General features: G+C 35.6%; 2 protein-coding genes across 2 annotated transcripts in view; both read left to right on the top strand.

The window, feature by feature from the left end:
* LOC137406472 (fumarate hydratase, mitochondrial-like) overlaps window positions 1-20,101 on the top strand; it is a 163,043-nt gene that overhangs the window by 89,842 nt on the left and 53,100 nt on the right. The window lies entirely within an intron of this gene.
* Window positions 1-20,101, top strand: part of LOC137405809 (U2 small nuclear ribonucleoprotein auxiliary factor 35 kDa subunit-related protein 2-like) — a 45,662-nt gene that overhangs the window by 16,467 nt on the left and 9,094 nt on the right. Inside the window, exons 4-11 of the mRNA XM_068092219.1 lie at window positions 1-155; window positions 2,251-2,334; window positions 3,725-3,775; window positions 4,143-4,249; window positions 10,687-10,790; window positions 15,314-15,476; window positions 15,894-16,003; window positions 18,603-18,732. Of these exons, the coding sequence (XP_067948320.1) occupies window positions 1-155; window positions 2,251-2,334; window positions 3,725-3,775; window positions 4,143-4,249; window positions 10,687-10,790; window positions 15,314-15,476; window positions 15,894-16,003; window positions 18,603-18,732 (904 nt within the window). The remainder of the gene's footprint in view (window positions 156-2,250; window positions 2,335-3,724; window positions 3,776-4,142; window positions 4,250-10,686; window positions 10,791-15,313; window positions 15,477-15,893; window positions 16,004-18,602; window positions 18,733-20,101) is intronic.

Genomic DNA, 20,101 nt, shown 5'->3' with positions numbered 1-20,101 from the left:
CTGTAACATCACAGGAAATGGTTGATGAGGATGAGCAGCATCAGCAGCATCGGCAGCATGAGCTGTGGCTTCAGAGGGAAAGAGAGGCTCAAGCTGCTTGGAAGGCCAAGCAGTCTTACTATCGACATCTAGAGGAACAGAAAATGTTGCAGGAGGTACTGCATGCTTCTACTTGTTGTGGGATGAAATATTTAGTGTCAGCATCGCAATTCGAAGTTTATTTAAACTGACATCTGGTAGTCAGTTGAAAAAAGACCTAAAAAGACTTTATAGTCATGTCTCAGCTTTGTATTGTTGCTTGAGAACAGGAAACATCCAATAGTAAAATCAACTAGATTAATCATCTTTGTGAATCTTGCTTGCAGCGTTCGGATAGTAGCTAGTTCTTATTTCCGCAACTACTTCTTTGGTTTTGCTGTGATTGGTTCCTTGTTCGTCCATATGTTATGTAGGCTCTTGATAATTAACCCTTCAAAATCTATTTAAATAATAGCTTATGCCCAATATGAAAATGGCTTATGAAATTTCAATTTGTGTTATTATGGTAATTGGGGAATATGTGTAGTATTGGTATATTCAAGCTTGCTGCATGGACAATTTTTTATTGCAACTATGCTTATTTGAGACATTCTGTTGATTGGCGATAGTGTCATTTTGCACTTACACATTGTGAGCCTACACTATGTGTAAGTCATTTTGTGAGTGTAGCTTGCACTATGTGTAAGTCACTTTGTGAGTGTAGCCTACACTATGTGTAAGTCATTTTGCGAGTGTAGCCTACACTATGTGTAAGTCATTTTGTGAGTGTAGCATCCACTGTGTGTAAGTCACTTTGTGAGTGTAGCATACACTATGTGTAAGTCACTTTGTGAGTGTAGCCTACACTATGTGTAAGTCATTTTGTGAGTGTAGCATACACTATGTGTAAGTCATTTTCTGAGTGTAGCCTACACTATGTGTAAGTCATTTTGTGAGTGTAGCCTACACTATGTGTAAGTCATTTTGTGAGTGTAGCATACACTATGTGTAAGTCATTTTGTGAGTGTAGCATACACTATGTGTAAGTCATTTTGTGAGTGTAGTCTACACTATGTGTAAGTCACTTTGTGAGTGTAGCCTACACTATGTGTAAGTCACTTTGTGAGTGTAGCATACACTATGTGTAAGTCATTTTGTGAGTGTAGCATACACTATGTGTAAGTCATTTTGTGAGTGTAGCCTACACTATGTGTAAGTCATTTTGTTAGTGTAGCCTACACTATGTGTAAGTCACTTTGTGAGTGTAGCATACACTATGTGTAAGTCACTTTGTGAGTGTAGCCTACACTATGTGTAAGTCATTTTGTGAGTGTAGCCTACACTATGTGTAAGTCATTTTGTGAGTGTAGTCTACACTATGTGTAAGTCACTTTGTGAGCGTAGCCTACACTATGTGTAAGTCACTTTGTGAGTGTAGCATACACTATGTGTAAGTCACTTTGTGAGTGTAGCCTACACTATGTGTAAGTCACTTTGTGAGTGTAGCCTACACTATGTGTAAGTCATTTTGCGAGTGTAGCCTACACTATGTGTAAGTCACTTTGTGAGTGTAGCCTACACTATGTGTAAGTCACTTTGTGAGTGTAGCCTACACTATGTGTAAGTCATTTTGTGAGTGTAGCATACACTATGTGTAAGTCACTTTGTGAGTGTAGCCTACACTATGTGTAAGTCACTTTGTGAGTGTAACATACACTATGTGTAAGTCATTTTGTGAGTGTAGCATACACTATGTGTAAGTCATTTTGTTAGTGTAGCCTACACTATGTGTAAGTCATTTTGCGAGTGTAGCATACACTATGTGTAAGTCACTTTGTGAGTGTAGCATACACTATGTGTAAGTCATTTTGTTAGTGTAGCCTACACTATGTGTAAGTCATGATGGCATCCAAAAGTTGTCGCTATCATTGGTCAACCAACCATCTTGCGAGTAACTGAGGATTGGTGGCAAATTTACTCAAATTTCTACATTTCTATGTATATTCTGAAGTATATAATATTCTGAAGTATGAATGTTTACATTTTTGGGCGGCTTTGGAACATACTAAAAGTAATACCGTGTGTTCTTATAAGAATATTTGCTCCAACATACGACGATTTATTCGCATGCCAAGTAATCTTGCAACAAGGTAATCTTTTGTAAATTACTATAATTTGATTGGTTTGTTTGTAAGTGGTAAAAATGCCATAAGCTTGTTTTCTGCATGATAGAAAAAGATCCGCGAAGAGTGGGAGGCACAGCAAGCCAAGGAGGAGAAAGAAGCCCAGGAGGCAACAGATAGAAAGCGCCAGCAGGTTAAGATTGTACTGCTAAGTATCGACTGGCAACCTGCCGTCTGTAATCAGCTGCTGACCATCATAGTGTTATAATATCCTTGCTTTATCAGCCCTTTGGTCCACTGAACAACTTTTACTGACCATCATAGTGTTATAATATCCTTGCTTTATCAGCCCTTTGGTCCACTGAACAACTTTTAAAGCTCTCAAATTTAGGTCTGGTTTCATTGTTGATCCAGGTTTTAGTTGAGATCGTGTATTTTGACCACTTTTAGCGCGCAATTCATCGCGTTCTTATTATTGACTCACTATATTGGTTAGCTATGGTAGTGGCCAACAGCCAGAGGTTGTCTGCTAACAGGTTTTACAAGTTCTATCCTTCTAATCAGGGTGTGAGAACAAGTTGGCTACTTTTCTTCAGCCATTGGTTAAGCAAGAAAATATTGAGAACCTAAAATACTGCTCCATTCATCCTCTCAGCTTGGGCTTATTGCCGAAGAAAAGCTTTTCTATGACTAACAAATCACTACACATAATACCATTTGTAGTCGAGAACATCACAGTAGAAAGTTTCTTCAATCAATTATGCATGGCTACATGTGTAGCGTTTCTCTCAGGTTTCTCAAAAAGAAAAGATATAAAGTATAGAATCTTGTTGAAAATTTATTGTCATGGCCTTAAAGGAATGCACAGCGTTCATGAATAACTATTTTCGCAAAGCTGATGTGTCGCACTCGTCCTGCAACCACAATTCAGTAGGACAGTATTTGGAATTGTCAACCCTCTCTACAGTAGCAATGTTAAATAATGCCTGAGGTTTGCACTACTTTTTTTCACATTAATTTTCATCGACAATGCCAAGTACTTGGGTTTGAAGTTATGGTATTACTAGACAAACATGAATTAATCCAGAAACTATCTAGAACACCTGATTTAATAAGTTAGATTGTACTAAAGCTTTTGAAATAGCATTTTACTGCGCGTGTCTAGTGTCTCACATGATGATTGATTGATGAATCATGAATCATGAATCATGATGAATCATTGATTGTCAATGATTCACATGGTTTGTGAATCATGACTCGCACACACACACACCTACCCTGATCTGCCATATGGAGACAAGTTTGAAATTCTGATCATGTGATCCTTAACCAGCGTTTTCACGGACTTTATCTTAGCCCACGATCAGAATTTATGGTTGGCAGGTACGCCTTGTTTGAGTACTTGCTCACCAGATTCTTAACTGACAATTGGCTGGCTGGAATGATTTCTTCTGTTGGACAAAGTACTTGTATCCTCTTTGCTAGAATTCTTTTCAAATGCTAACTGAATGTTGCTTGTGTACGTAACTTCCTGTTAATTGTGTTTGTGATGCTGCACATTGTCTAGATATTTAAGTTTTTAGGAAGAGAAGCTGTTGGCTCTAGTCAGTGGACAGAAGAACAAAGGCAGCGAGGTAGGCTTCGATTTTAGGCGAAATTACTGTATTTTTTAGGTTATTAACCGCACCCCTATATAAGCGTCGGTTAAAACGGAACAGTGCCGTTAGGCACTGTTCCGTATTAACCGACGCTTTTTAACCTAGTGCCTAACGGAACAGTAGTTTTCTTTAACTGTTAGATGTGCACTAACCGGAGATTCCGGTTAATGCAAAAGAAAAAACCAAAATAGGCCGCACCCTTATATAACCCGCATGGCTCAAAACATCAGAAAAAAGTAGCGGCAAATAGTCCGGAAAGTACAATGCTTTTAATAATGAACTTCAAATGTTTTCCTGGTGTTTAAGCAAGAAGGTATTTTAGCTGAAGTTTTATATCTTGTAGGGTGCATCACACAATCCAGAACCCCCAGCCCAGAGTCAGTTAGGAATGGACTCGGCAAATCTTTGTAGCTTTTTCAGAAAAGTCGGTGCTTGTAGATTTGGAGATAGGTAAGTTGAGTTGCAAACACAGCTTGCATTAAGAGACTGCCATCAACTGTCAATTTAAAGTCAAACCTCTAGATAGGGTTACCTTAACACACAAATTTTGAACCAAACTTTAGGCAAATGTTTGACTTTATACCCAAATTAAGTCTAACACATGACATTTGAAACTTTTCAGAACTTTTCAAAAACATGAAAAAAAAATGTTTTGATCAATTCTTTAAAAATCTAAGAAGTGATCTAGTGAATACTGTGAGGAAAAAAGTGAGTGATGTGAAAAACAGTAAATGAAGCTTGAAGATCGCATAGTTAGCAGTGAAGTTCAAAATAAAATGGACCCCACTGTTGGAAAAATAAAATTCTTATTTATCACATTGTTACTTATTGCGAATTTAGTCAGTAGCCATGAATTATATATAAAATTAATCCTCATGTTGTCCTGATTTCAAATATGTAAATCCAACAGCCGTGAAATTGTTTTTAAATGATTATAAAAAATTGTTATAAAAATTAATTTTGATTTGATTGTTTGAAGTCATACATATGTATATGACTGGAAATCTATAAGTACAAATCTCAAGGTTTTTCGTCTGTCTGTCATTGGTCTGTCCAGCTGTAGCGATTAGTAACTAGCAATGACGAATTCGTATCGCAGAAGGAACCTCATTCCCAAAGCAGTATTGATTTCGGAACCTCCCGTTCATCAGGCAATTACCCTCCCGTTTACTAAATATGCTAGGCGAAATGCAATGGATTCATTGGGCAATGCGAGCCATTATCTGGGTTCAAATACGCATAGCGCTTTATGTTATACAGCGTCACTAAAGCTTGCTCTCATGGCCCTTAGTAAGTTTAGTAATACGGATACTACGATGTAGTTACTCAAAATAGCAATTGGCAATATGCCAGGCTAATGGCAAGTGGCAGGTAACTACATTACCTGCCACTGTTCATAATCTGTTTTTAATACCCGTGCAACCGGGGGCGTTCGACTAGTAAACAAATAAAAATGTATATGATCATATCTGTACATTTTGTTATCCTCAATCATTACAAAGGAAATGTTAATAATTTAGCCTACATTAAATCGTTCAGAAAACTAATTTTATGGCTATTTGGTTTGCATATATCACATCAAGACAAAATGGGGATTAGTTTAAGTTTAATATGTAATTTATGACTATTGACTGAATTCACAATGAGTCAAAATGTTGTGAATGAGATTTAGTTTTCACATAACATATATCATTCATTTTGATGCTTTGCGTAGTTACCTGAAGTGCATATTTATGGTCAAGTTTTTGGGCTATGGAATGAATTAAAGGTATTGCAAAATTCCTATAGGAATGGTTGTTGTAGCATGTGACGGTTTTGGCATGCAGGGAAAACCTCGGAACTGTTTAAGTTCTTACGTTGATGTTTTTTCACATAGAGTTAGTATTTTTCACATAGAGTTAGCATGCTGTATTGAACTGCACAGTTATTCAACGGAAAACTATTGCATTGAAGTTGATTTCCATACTAATAAATAGCTAGATGTCAAGGCTGGACCCTGTTAGCTCCTTTAGCAATGGAACAAAGCATGTTCATTTGAAAGTATACTTTTCTCTGAAATGTTTCCACATAGTTATAACAAAACTCCTTTCCCTTTCTGGTGACTAGTTTTATCAGGATACTAGCAGTAAGCCCAGAATATCTTTCATTATAAATCAGGTAGCCAGCAGGTGGTTGTTTAACATCCTTGTTTTCAAGAATCGGACAGAGTTTCAAAAATCAAATATTTTAGTGACCTGGCGGAAGGGCCAGGGCGTGTTTGTGAAATTTGGTTGAAATCTGGCAAAAAATGTAGAAGCCCATATCATTTACAAAGACTAATAGACACACACACTGACAAAGGGGGATTTATTGTTACAGATGTTTTATTGGCTCACTATTTTTGTAATAAATGGACAATTTCTAAATATTCAGCCAATTTGAATATAACTCGAGCATTTCTAGGTTGTATTTTATTGATTCTGCGGTTGTCACACTCAATTTGTACTCTTTGGAAATTTCTCAAAAACATTGATGCAGCCTTATTTATTTACAGGATTTTCTTTTGAGGGTTCAAGCTTTCTTTGCTTTAGAATTAATTAAAGGAATTGTAGTTTATTCTTCTGAGAATTTTTACTTAATGTTGGCAGTTGTGACAAAGGAATAAAATGTTGAAACGAGGTTTGACTGTATCACAAACACGATTATTAACTAATAAGAGAAACTTAGAAAATTTTAACAAATAACATTCATAGCGTTATTTATATTATTTATTCAAAATTGAGAAATGATATCTCCTTATAGGTACACTTAAACTGTATTTTGTAGTTAAAGTATTAATTCTAATTGTCATGTCATTCTCATTTGTCATGTTCGCTGAACTTGCTCTGCAAATTTTCTGTTCATATTCGAGGTGGTTATTTATGTTTCATATAATGTCATATTTTTAAACTAATCATTGTGTTTTCATGTGTATAGTATAGACAAAGGCTGTCCAAACTTTTTAGAGTGCCAGGATTGGTAAGGTGAACATTTGTAGTAGCCAACCATTCTGCCTGACATTCTTTACTAAAACTAATAATATTAAGTATTAACTATTTAATGATTGTTTTATTGGGAATAACTTACTTTCGCCACTATTAGTTTTACTTTCAATTTTTTACCAAAATCAAGTGGGAAGACCCAAAAAAGAAAAAGATCTGTGTGGGAAAGCACATTCGAGAAGGTTGAGCCGATCTAACTTCATTGAAACAGTCATTTTTCATTGCTTACTGAATTCAAATACAAAAACCTTTGACCTTAGAGACAGTGTTTAGTGCATATTGCCTCGGAGAAGTAAATACACTAGAAATTCCACTGTCATACAGCCCACGACCAAAGTGATAATGGAAAAAAGAAAGGGTGCTGTTGGTTGTTGAAAAAGTAGTTGTCAGCAGGAATTGACAAAGTATAGTGTAAATGAGACTTGTTTGAAATAGAAATGTTCTAGAAATAGCTTGAAAAGCTTGGTTTAATACAATAATAAATCACACCTAACCACACAAACAATCACACCTAATCTACTACTATCTCAAACCTGTTTTACAACGATAAAAAAAATATTAATTTAAGCTGTAGGCCTAACCTACTGTAATGTATGTATTTTACCAACAACCATAAGGAAATATGTTTATTATAACTCAGAAATGCAAAAGTAGAAGTAAAATGGCAAGCTACTGGGTACTATACACAGTTTGAAAGTTGATTGCGTTGAATGTAGAATTGTTTTGATAGCGATTTTTAACAGAAAGCAAGTATTAGCCAGCCAATATTAGTAAGCCAATATTAGAAGTAAAATGCACTGATATTATTAGAATAACCAATATTATTAATATAGTAATAGTATAAAACCAATGCACAATTTTGTTTACATTTCAAAACATCATAGCTAACAATATCAAGAAGTGATATTTATATAGATTTTTAGAAAATCTATTTAAAATAGTGTTTGGTCATGACAAACAGCAATAATGAAAGGAAAAGATTATATGTTTATATCTCTTCCGCTGCAATAGGAGAAATGCAATATTAGAAGTAAAATGCACTGATATTTTTAGAATAAGAAATATTATTAATATAGTTAACAGTAATAATGGAAAACCAATGAACAATTTTGTTTACATTTAAAAACGTCATAGCTAACAATATCAAGAAGTATCAAAAAGAATATCCAAACTTAGTAATAGTAATACAGTAATGATAGAAAACCAATGCACAATTTTGCAGCAATCTTTAACGAAAAGCAAGTATGAGCGTTCACGCGTCTGAAAGTTCTCCGCATACTGGAGCAAAATAAAAAAAGGTTCTCGTCATAAAGGGGCGTTGTAGTTCAGCCCTAGCTTGTACATAAGTTGTAAAGAATTTCGGCCAACGTTTTAAATAATGAAGCCTTCGGTGATTAGACAAAAATATAAGCTGATAAACTGTGTATCAAAATTTCGTACCTATAAATCGGTCAACGCCTCAAACGGTCTACGTTTATTACAGAAACCTTCGAATAAATTCGATTACAAGTAAACAATGCCATAGACTGGTGAAATGTGCACGTTATTTTTTCGCGAAATGCGCACGGCTTGATCGTTATATTCTCTGTCGACCGCCGTTTCAATTTCCGATCTTAACTTTTATTAAACCAAGCTTTTCAAGCGTTTTGTGGCAATTTTCGTCCAAATTAATCTGTCTATTTGTGTATAATCCGATCAGATGGGTAAGTTTTAAGATAATACCGACGGTTTACAAAGACTTGGTAACATATTTAAATAGGTTTAAATGTGTTTTGTATCGTTATTATACTTTAACGACTTTACAAAACGATGCTTAAATTTGTTGATGAAATTTCTAGACAAGGGTTCGTCTCATTGTTGATGAATAATTTTCATAAGTTGTGTGCACATGCATTTATCATAAAAACTCCCACACTTCGCTCCACTCGTTTGGTCGTTGGATAATTTTTTTTATGGTATGCTGTGCAGCTCTGACTCAAAAAGACTTGGTGTGGTCTGCAAGATTGCCCACAAATGAGAGTCATCTAGTCTCGTCCTCGCACATCTTCTTGTGATGTTCATAACAGAGAACGCCTTCTCACACATGTCTGTCATGTAATAACAGAGAATGTTCAGCCAAACAAGCTCAGCGTTTTGTTAACGAGGAGTCGCTTCAACATGCCTCAGTCCTTATGTTGGTTGGTGTTGTTGTTGAAACTGGACACTGCATCACCCAGCAGCACCATAAGCTCCAGTTGCATGTATGTAGTCTTGTGCATCATCAGGGTCCACAGATAAATGATCAGAAAAAATTGTGATGTCCTTTTTTGTAGCAGTTAAGTTCTAAAAATGCTGTTGAAATATTCCAATATGAGGTGAGTTGACTGTTGCTTACTTTCTCATTAGCCCACTGACACTGTCCTGTCGAGCAATTGGTCATAACTTCTTACAACAATGAGAAATGTTTCATATTGAGCTGCCTTTCCGACAAGTATCTTTGGAAGGCTACACAGTTGACTTTCCATTGCTCCTGGAGACTATTTTCAAACATTTAGATGTCATGCATGTATGTTATGTCAGTCAGGCAAATGAGTCACCCTAACAGGATCAGATGGTTTTGGCATTGGTGTCCCTTAACTAAAAATCGTTGAATTTCTTCTCTTAAGGGTAGAAGGGTTGAAATAAAGGCCCTTGGTTTAGCCAAATTACATTGTTTTAACAGACAACATCTCAGCATTCCAGTTGGATGTTGAGCTGAGACTGTTGTAACTGGTTGTAGCACAATACTTTGGAGTGAATATAATGAATAGTCTTTAGTCACTAGTTTCGCAGCATAATCAGATTTCAGATGTTTGGTACAAAGAATTTTTTTATTGATGATACAGTGGCAGTCGGTTGCTTTGCCTCTTTCACTAACTTCTACTAACCTGCCATGGTAGGTGTGCCAGCCGTAATGATCCCAGTTACTGGATTTTACTGTAGTTCCAAGTCATCTACAGCAGAAAAAACACATCTCTTTTTGTTTGATTTTCCAAGATCTGGAGGTCAAGAAACTTCACTCCTATTCATTTTTTGTCTTCTCTTAAAAGCTCAGTAGCTGAACAGCATCAGCTGCATTCCTTGCTTTCATCGCACTCGAACAAAAAAGTCATTTTCTGATCCCTTTCTTTCTATCTTTTAAATTATGGAGCTTCCTCAGTTTGCCCTGCCAGAGTTTTATGAGCCAGGCCATCATATCAGAAAAAATTTTCTCAGGACAAAATTTTGTCTACCTTTTCATGACTTGGTCTTTCGTAAATTCGCTCTCAGGGAAAAGTTTGCTGTCCTTGGCAATAAGCATAACCACATGCATGCCTTTTTAGCATTTTCACTTGACTCTGTGGGCTCTTGCGAATGGTGCTGCTGCGCTGTCTAAATAGCTTCTAGTTGGTTTGGTTTCAGTAAGCATGTCCTAGTTGGCATGTTTTGCCTGGAGGTGCCTCTTAATATTGAAAACTATGGTAACAACCAATATCGTGGTAAATTAGATAAACACGGTTGTTACATATTACAAGGAAAAACTACTCCAGCTTCCATTTGTCCCGAGAACAGAGTACCTCTGTGTCAGCATCTCTTTTTGTTTACCTAAGGTCACCATGTCAGTGATGGGTAACTGGAAAAGATGGTCATAGCAACCATAAGCCACATTCATCCACTATTGAAATGTAAACTATCTTTTTGTATACTTATTTTATACTGTCATCATCAGTGCTAGTGTCGAATTGATAACATAGGCTGTGGGTCAGTGGAGATTTAAATACGAACTTCAATACCTGGCGTAGACAATCTAACTACAGGTATGTCTGTACAGCCCTCTTATGTTCTCAGCCTATTCTTTTGGTATTGCAGGTGCTCAAGGTCGCATATAAAACCATCAATCAGCAAGACTCTTCTAATATCCAACATGTATTCACATCCAAGTCTTGACACTCTCTACACTAACTCTGATAACGGTTAGTCCTGTACCTCTATACCTCTACATAGTGCTTTGTTTTCTTTTACACCCAAACCGATCAATATTCTCAGTGCTGACATAATCTGACTATTTCATTAGTAAAGATTTACCTAGCTGATTGCTTGCATATTACTGCTATTAATATTTTGGAAACCATATTGTGGCATCTTAAAATATTAAAAAAGTATTTCAACATAACTTATCTTCATATACATCTAATAATGAATTAATATATGAGACAAAGTTTTTTACAATCACCAAGCGACTTTTTAAACAATTTTAATGGATCAATCCTTTTGCCTTGAATACTCGGAGGAGAATGTTTCTTATTGATATTTTTTGTTTTAGATTTTTGTATGGCATAATTTGTGAAACATTTCTGTTTGAAATGAAATTCATGCTAATAAAGTAACTATATATATTTATAGGGGGTAAAAAATTCATAGATCAATTTTAGACCAATAATTCTAATTTTCTAAAATGTATTAGACTAGATGAATGCCCGGGTAATAAAAAGTCTGCCCACAACATTGGTTTTTATTTAACATATAACAACAGTTACCATTCTAACTGTCTAACTTCATATCATGAGAAAAGTGTTTTGTGTAGTTCAAATACATTAAGAGAAAAAATAAAACAGCTGTAAAGACTGTCAAACTTTTTCAAACAACGGTAACTTTGAAATTTCATACCATGAAAAAGGTTTTTGAAATACATTAAGAGAAAAAATAAGACAACTGTAAAGGTGTTTAAATGTAAATGTGAAATAATTAGTAAGTAATGGCTAAATAAGGTCTGCTACAAAATAGCACTCAAAAATTATTTGGTATACAATTGTACGATATTAATTCGTTTCAGTGTTGTAGTAAAAAAATAGTGTAAAGAGTGATATAGAAACCCATAGTAATTATCAAATGCAAACTCCCCTGGGAAAAATCATCAAAATTTAATATACTATACATATTAAAAATTAGTAACAGCACAATATGTTAACTGTAGTACTATAGTTACATACAGTAACTCTCATGTACATGTATTTAATGGTTGTGATCTGCAAGAAAATGTGACATTATATGTACTACATACAGTACGTACCGAGGCGGGGGGTACTTACCTTCTAGACAGACGTATTTAAAGGTTGACTTGTAACAAAATTCACATTACAGTTATTTGGTATTAAAAGATTTACCATGTCTTACTCTGTTTTGTTGTAGGTGCCACGTATGTGGAAATGTGATTACAAGCTCTTAAAAGCTCAAAAACGAAAAGCCGCCTTAGATTGGAATCTCTTTATTTTTCTGACGTATTCATTACAGTTTGGTTATCCTTTTGTCACGTGATTTTCTCACGTGAATTGAAAGGCCAATAAAAAGCTCAATATAAAATTTATCATAGCACTAGTTTATGACAAACAGTTCAGGTTTTACCGAAGACTCCGTATCAAATATAGATGCTCGCTACTTTACAGTTTTGTTTCAGCATTATCTAATTGTCAAGTCGTAATCTGATCATGTGACCCAATACTTTGAAAATAATTTTTGCAGCATTTTTCGATTATCACAGGTGACCAACAGGCTCGTCATGATTATTAGACAATGATATGTACTCCTTCGAGCTAAGGTTAAAAAGATTAACAATTTTTTACGGTAAGTTATAAGATATCAGTGCTAAAAGTGACAGCATTACAATGATGATAAAATAGACGCGTAAGAACGATAGACATGGTTTTATTGAATGCGTGAAGTATATTTGTGAAAATATTTTGACGAATGAGGTTGCATGAAAGTGTAAACAGAAGCCATCCTGTAACAACTACGTCACATTTGAGCCGTTTTGGAAAGAGAATCCAAACTACACCGGTCTCGTGTGGCTGCGATTAACTGTTCGTTTTTGAGCTTTTAAGAGCTTGTAATCACATTCTCATATATTTTGCACCTACATTACAACAGAGTAAGACATGGTGAATCTTATGATACCAAATAACTGTAATGTGAATTTTGTTGCAAGTCAACCTTTAACATAAACATTGAATTTAACTTAAATAAATTTAGCTTACTAAATACATACGTAAAGATAAGTTTTAGAATGTATTTTACTAAACTAAACTTCAGGTTTGTCATAGGCTAAAATTTTATCACTTATCTGCTTTCGAATTTGTTTTTGCTGTAATTTATAACGAATAACGTTGAACTAAGATAGCGATTCAGGTGTTGTGGGAGGGATTTCGGCGAATTCCGCATCAACATTTTTATTCATCGTAATTAGTACTCCAACTGTCAAATTTTAAATTCCTGAGGACTTTTTGTTGATATCAAATAGCAGAAAAAAGTTAATAAGAAAAATTGTCGCTGTATAGGGAGCACGGAAAAAATATTGTGTTCCATATTGTAAGGCGAAAGAAATATTATAACAGGGCATCGTGATCCGGGGTGTACTGTATTAATTAATATGCATACAATCACAGCATATGCAATCGCAAAAAAGGGTATACAGTATATGGTAAGAGCGATAGGAATGGTAAGAACAGCTTAGCCTTGTGGTTAGGTGTGCGTATCTATATACTTTCAGTGGAAATCTTGTGAGTTCAAATCCAGTACAAAGTGCATTGTTCATTCCTCGATTTTATTTGCTATAGCTGGACAAATGAATGACAAACTTTGAGATTTATATAGATTATTTTTTAACTTTAGTAACTATAAAGTGTTGAAACTATGGCACCTTTCCCTCAGTAAGATGATGGGATGGGATTTACTCAAAGTTAACCATATTTATTTTTTACTACACACTTTTTTTGCAAATTGAATTGTCATCTACATGTTCATTTTGCTGCTTGCAACTTCTGTATGCATTTGTTATCTTTTCTCAAGACACTAGACTGAACTAGAGCAATATGTTTCAGGCCATGAAAAGGAAATGGCAATTATCACGTAGCAGTTTTGCTTTTCTGTTTTAATAAAGCTGCACATTACTAACAATGTAAGATGACAGTCAATACTAGTGTGCCTCTCTTGGTGGACAGCTTTTTACAACTTATATTAACTATAGCAATTACACCTCAACTCATTAGACAACGTAAGCCTCGTACTGTGGTTTGGTATAGTGTTGCGCTTGTCCAAGAGCCACATGATCTGTGCGGCTATAATAGGCTTAGTAGAAAATTTTTTTGATTAGGGAGTAATTATCATACTTTGTCTGTACCTAAAGGAAAAGCTAGTATTAAAAAACAGCTTATGTAGGAAAAACATGTTTGCAGCCCACCCTGAATAAAGTTTCACTTTTCGAAAAAGTTGAAATGTAAAGGTACGGCCACACGGAACGATTTTTAGAACATGTTTGGCGACATCAGTATTTTTTATGACAACTATTAGTGATTGTAACACATAGGGCCTAAATGCACATAAACTTATCCTGATATGATCTCTGGTAGCTTTTTGTGAAACCTTTCAACTGAAACTTTATTGACGAGCCAATGATGTTGCTTCATATTTTCATACAGATAGTTTTTTCTTATTCTGAAGTTGACAAACCACTCAATACCTAAAAGTCTAAAAGTAGCCATTATCTTCAGACTTCCATACAATCCTTCTGCCAATTTGCAGGGTTTTGATATCCTTAGCCTTTGCATAATCAAAGGCCAGAATGCGACACCCATCTTGGTTGAGACCATGAAAGCAACTATCAAGCGTCTTAACATGATTCGCCAAACACGCTTCTTCCTCATCAGTCAGTAAAAATGTTGTGCGTAGAACGAGTAATGTCATATCTTTGTGCTTCTGTAGAGAGAGACTGTAATATCGTTCCGTTCATATCAACAAACTAGCTCGCACTCCTTAACGCCTCGCACTCCTTCTCCATTCTCACAGCCTCCAGTTTAACCTCGCTAGTATCAGCTGCACTGTTAGTCTTTGGCTTATATGTTTGTGGCTTGGTGGATATTGGATATGACACCAAGCTGGTAAAATAAAACAAGTCTACATTAATATGTAATTAACACATTTTTATATTATTTCTGTACTTCAACAATTAAAAAAAGCATATAAGCACAATGTGACACCGGATCCCTTTAGGGCTCTGTGCATGGCATGGTATTTGTGTCGGCACATATTACTCCTATGTCAGTGGCTCAATATGCGCGAAGCCTCCATTTTGGAAAAAATGAATTTGTGAAAAAAATATTAGGTTTACATAGAATCAAGTTGCACAATCATGTCATTATACCCTATATACTTGTTAACGAATATGGTATATTTCAACTTTCACAGTTCATTCTTCAGAAAATGAGTTTAAAGTCAAAAATACTTTTTACTGAAAAAATAGGTCAAGTTAAAATAACTTAAGAGAAGTAACAGCAAACAATATGGCTACCATCTAATCCTTGTTTTGTTTGGGAGAAGACAATACCGTACATACAGTAGTTTTTCCAGAAAGTGCCCTTGCACAAATTACCTCATGGCTATAATTACCGCGACTTCCCTAACGTTTTGTTGCACAGTATTTAGCTTCATCACATTTTTATTGTAGATATTTCACTCGAATACGATGATGATGACTTTTATCAGCATTTCAAGGGCTTCTACAATGATACGCTGCCAGAGTTTGAGGCAGCCGGTAGTGTGGTTCAGTTTAAAGTCTGCTGCAATTATGAACAGCACTTGAGAGGAAATGTATACATACAGTATACAAGGTACTAACATTCCTTATGCGTGGCAATAGGCAATACATATCAACACCATGAAAGGATTTTCCTCTGTTATAATACGGGCTTGAGCACAATGTATATTTGCAGTGCTTGCTGTACCGAATCTACTTCACATAAATATATATTTATACCCGTAGATATGTATATAAAATAAATGATTTTTATAACTAAAGTTTTTGGCAGCTACAACGTTGTTTCACACTTGGACAAGCCTGAAACAATGTTGTAGCTGCCACGAGAAATTTTAGTCCCAAAATCTTTTCTTTTCAATATACTGAACTCTTAGAATTTAGAGCAAGTACCTCATATCAGCACCTCGTTCCGTTTCAGTTACTTCCCATCAACCAACAATCTATAGCTGCGAATTGTTACACTACGCTGTAGTAAAATGCATAATTACAGTGAGAATGAAGCATACAAAGCTTTTGAACTGTTCAATGGCCGATGGTACAGTGGTCGACAACTCCAGTGCTCTTTTACTGGCGTGGAAAAATGGAAGCCAGCTATCTGTGGTGCGTATACGACAATCTTTTATCATGTCTGCATATGATATCTGAAAATATCTCTTGTAACCTAAAATTATTTCTTTTAACTAACAATGATGAATGCTACGGCTAAAAGTAGTAATTTGTAATATTGGATTAAAGTCACATATAGTCAAGCCTAGTTAATCCATTCCTTTATTTGCTTCACATGTCAGATCATATGTCGTATGTTAAAACAAATGCTTTTATAGCAATACGTTTTGTGGTGTCTGTTTCGTTTGAGAACCTGAAAACTACCAAAAAAATATTGAAGCAATTAAATGTAGCATCAAAACAAATATATCGTCTAAAACAATGGGAAGAAACTAGATATATCAGCCTAAATCATATGTAAACATTAAGTTGATGATCAGTAAAAGAGATGTTGTATTGCTCTTCTTTGAAAAGTAGGCGAGTGGATGGCTAGACCTGGCAATATAGTACACACTCCTATTACGTAAATAATCCATTCCAGGAAAGAATATAAAATATAACGGAAGTAAAATATGTGTAAATTGCCTACTCCGCTCCAAGATCTTTCCAAACTCATCCTTCTGGCCATACAAAATAGAAAATCTAGACTTGAAGGTTGACTTGCAACAAAATTTACAATACAGTTATTTGGTATCAAAAGGTTCACCATGTCTTACTCTGCTGTGTTGTTTGTTTAAAGTATGGGGAAATGTGATTACAAGCTCTTAAAAGTTCAGAAACGAACAGTTAATAGCAGCCATCACAAAAATGGCCGTAGGTTGGAATCCCTCTCAAAGCGGCTCAAATGTGATGTAGTTGAACACTATGCGCTTCTGTTTACACTTTCATGCAGCCTGATTCCTTAAAATATTTTCACAAATAAACTTCGCTCATTTAATAAAATCCTGTCTATTGTCCTTAAGCGTCTATTTCATTATCATTGTAATGCTGTCACTTTGAGCACTGATATCTCAAAAACCTAGCCTAAAAATCAGTTTAATTTTTTAACCTTAGCTCGAGTGAGTGCATATCATCCTTTGATAAACATGAGGAGCCTGTTGGTCATCTGTGATACATGTAGTCGGAAAATGCTGCAGAAATTATTCGCGTCATTTGGCAGGAAGTATGGGTCACATAATCAGATTATAACGAGATGATTAGACCATGCTGAAATGAAATTGTAAAGTAGCGAGCATCTATATTTAATAAGGGCTTACCAGTAAATATTTTTACAAACATACTTCACGCATTCAATAAAACTATGTCTATTGTTCTTATGCGTCTGTTTTATCATTGTAATGCTGTCACTTTTAGCACTGATATCTTATAACTTCCCGTAAAAATTCGTTTAATTTTTTAACCTTAGCTCGAAGGAGTACATATTATTGTCTGATAAACATGACGAGCCTGTCGGTCACCTGTGATAATCGAAAAGTGCTGCAGAAATTATTTGCGAAGTATTGGGTCACATGATCATATTACGACTAGATGATTAGACCAGGCCGAAACAAAACTGTAAAGTAGCGAGCATCTATATTTGATACTGGGTCTTCGGTAAAACCCGAAGTGTTTGCCATAAACTAGTGCTGTGAGACATTTTATATTGAGCTTTCTATTGGCCTTTTATTTCACGGGATAACATCACGTTTCAAAACAATAACCACATCGCGTTGGATACGTCATCAAAATAAGGGATTCCAGTCAGCGGCCTTTTTATTTTTAACTGTCTGTTTTTTAGCTTTTAAGAGCTTGCAATCACATTTCCACAATTTTGAACCTAAAACAGAGCAGAGTAAAACATGGTGAACTTTTGATACTAATTAACTGTTACGTAAATTTTGTTGCGCGTCAACTTTTAACCTTTTAATTGGTTGGCTATACAATATAATTGCAGTGTAATTGGTTTGCATCGACAATCTTTACCCTTTATCTTATCACTTTCACTTGTTTTATAGTTCATGATTGCGGTAATTTCACAATAAGTTATGCATATTTTCGACATCCTTTTACGATGATCTTTTTTTTCTAAACAGCAAAATCTATCCTGCAAAGGAAAACTAATAACAAATATTTTATATGTCTACAATAAGGTCAAACAAAAAAATTGTCATTATAAGAACCTTATGTACCTGTCCGTCATTTAACTGCCTTTAGGGGGTTCAAGGTGAGAATATAATATATCTTTCGACGATACTAAACCTGTGACGTTCATATTAGTAGACCAACGAACTGCATCAGTCGATCACGTTTTAATCGATCACCATTTCTGAACAATTGCGCATATATTGCGCATCCCGATTATAGACGTTGTTAAGATATATAAATTGCTCGCCATGGCGAGTTCAGTTTTATCTGTTATGGTAAAAGCGAATGCACAAACAGGCAAATGATAAAATCTGAGTTTAAAATTTGAAGTTTACTAAAATACATACTAAAACTTCCTTCAAGTATGTGTTAGTAAGCTAAATTCATTTAAGTTAGATCAGAATATACAGAATCGACTTACGTCCAAATCGTCTTACGGCCAGCTGAAACCAAACGCAGTCATAAATCGACGAGGCTTCACATCATAGAGGCTTCTCGAGTCTGTTAATGCTCTTACTCTGTCTTCCAGGTCAATTTCACCAAAAGAAATGCCCGAAGGGACGTTCTTGTAATTTCTTGCATGTCTTTCGAAATCCGGACCAGAGGTTCTTCTATGCAGACAGAGACTTGCTCCCCGATCAAAGAAGAGGGAGTGAGCGGTTAGTGAATGCACTATTCTGATTGGTTACTCGTGGCTAGCAGGCTGTTTGTTTGTTGAAACCCGTTTTGCCATATTTTTTATAACGAGAATGCCAAAAATGTTTTCACTCATAATCTTTACTCTACAATTTAGACAGCTATTTTTTAGTTCATCCTGAATTCAAAAACTTTATCATTACTAATAAGTGAATAGTTTATGCATCTGGTAAGCAAGAAAAATTTTCACGATTGCACAAATTTATGATCAAAAATAGATAAACGAGTCATTATTTGTAGAGGTTGTTGAATTCTTGATGCAGTGTTGATTGGTCAGGAAATGTAAGGTTAATTTCTAGGTGGCTAGTAAACGTCCTACATGATTTGAGCATGTTCATAATTTTAATGTAAAATTTTGGTTATATAAAATTAATTATGTAATTTATGTAAGGCTATTTGCGCCTATTCTGAAGGTACACCCAAATCACCACAAACATAATTCTGAACCCGCGCCAATATTCGTTCACAATCAGTGGCATTTTTCTAACCTCCTTGCTGATTGATTGCAGTGGACCTTTGCCATACAATTTTAATTCGTCTCAGTGTTTGCATCGTAAAGCGAAAATGTTGCGTAGAGCGGTGGAGAAACCCATAGTAATTATCTAATGCAAACACTCACTGGGACAAATCATCAAAATTTTATACACGTTCTGTACATATTAAAATTAGTTACAAAATATTTAGTGATAAAGTTATAGTTTCTGGCTTCATTTCTTGTTTCAATGAAGCTAGAAAGTTTCTGTTTCAGTATCAGTTTCTGGCTTCATTTTCATTATAATTTTAGCCAACTTCATTGAAACCTTTTTCAACCTAATTTGGCAAGAAAGCCTGAACAATGCTGTTTTCAAAATGAATGGATTTTTGTTAGCAGATTAAAGCCTGGTTCCCATTTCGATTGCGAGACTCCGGCGGTAATATTGCGCAGCAAAAGGCTAGCGACGCTAGGCTCGGCAGCGTCGCAAGCCTAATTATGTTCACATAAAGCTGCATCGCTAATAACGACATAGAAACTTCGGCTAGCCATGCCGTTTCTATAATGCTGACCTTCACCTGTACAGTGCATTTCGGGAAGGTTTTGGCTGCAGCTCTTCACGAAATTTGAACAGCGCTAAACTCTTGCGTTGCCGCCGACAACTACCGGTGGTCCGCGGTGGTACTGGGCGCGCAGGTTCATATTTCACTGCTAATCGCCTGCAATGCTGTCGCCGGTGCTTTGCGACATACGAGGTCTGATCCAAAAGTTCCCGAAATGGAGTTGTATACTCGTGCATATTCGCACGATGGAAAAACCCATTGCAGCGTTGGCTGGGCAACACCTCTGGAGTGTTGTCA

Source organism: Watersipora subatra, chromosome 10 (genome assembly GCF_963576615.1).
Source record: "Watersipora subatra chromosome 10, tzWatSuba1.1, whole genome shotgun sequence".
Lineage (NCBI taxonomy): Eukaryota > Metazoa > Bryozoa > Gymnolaemata > Cheilostomatida > Watersiporidae > Watersipora > Watersipora subatra.
The sequence above is the reverse complement of the archived record's forward strand: the minus strand, read 5'-3'. Positions and strand labels throughout refer to the sequence as shown.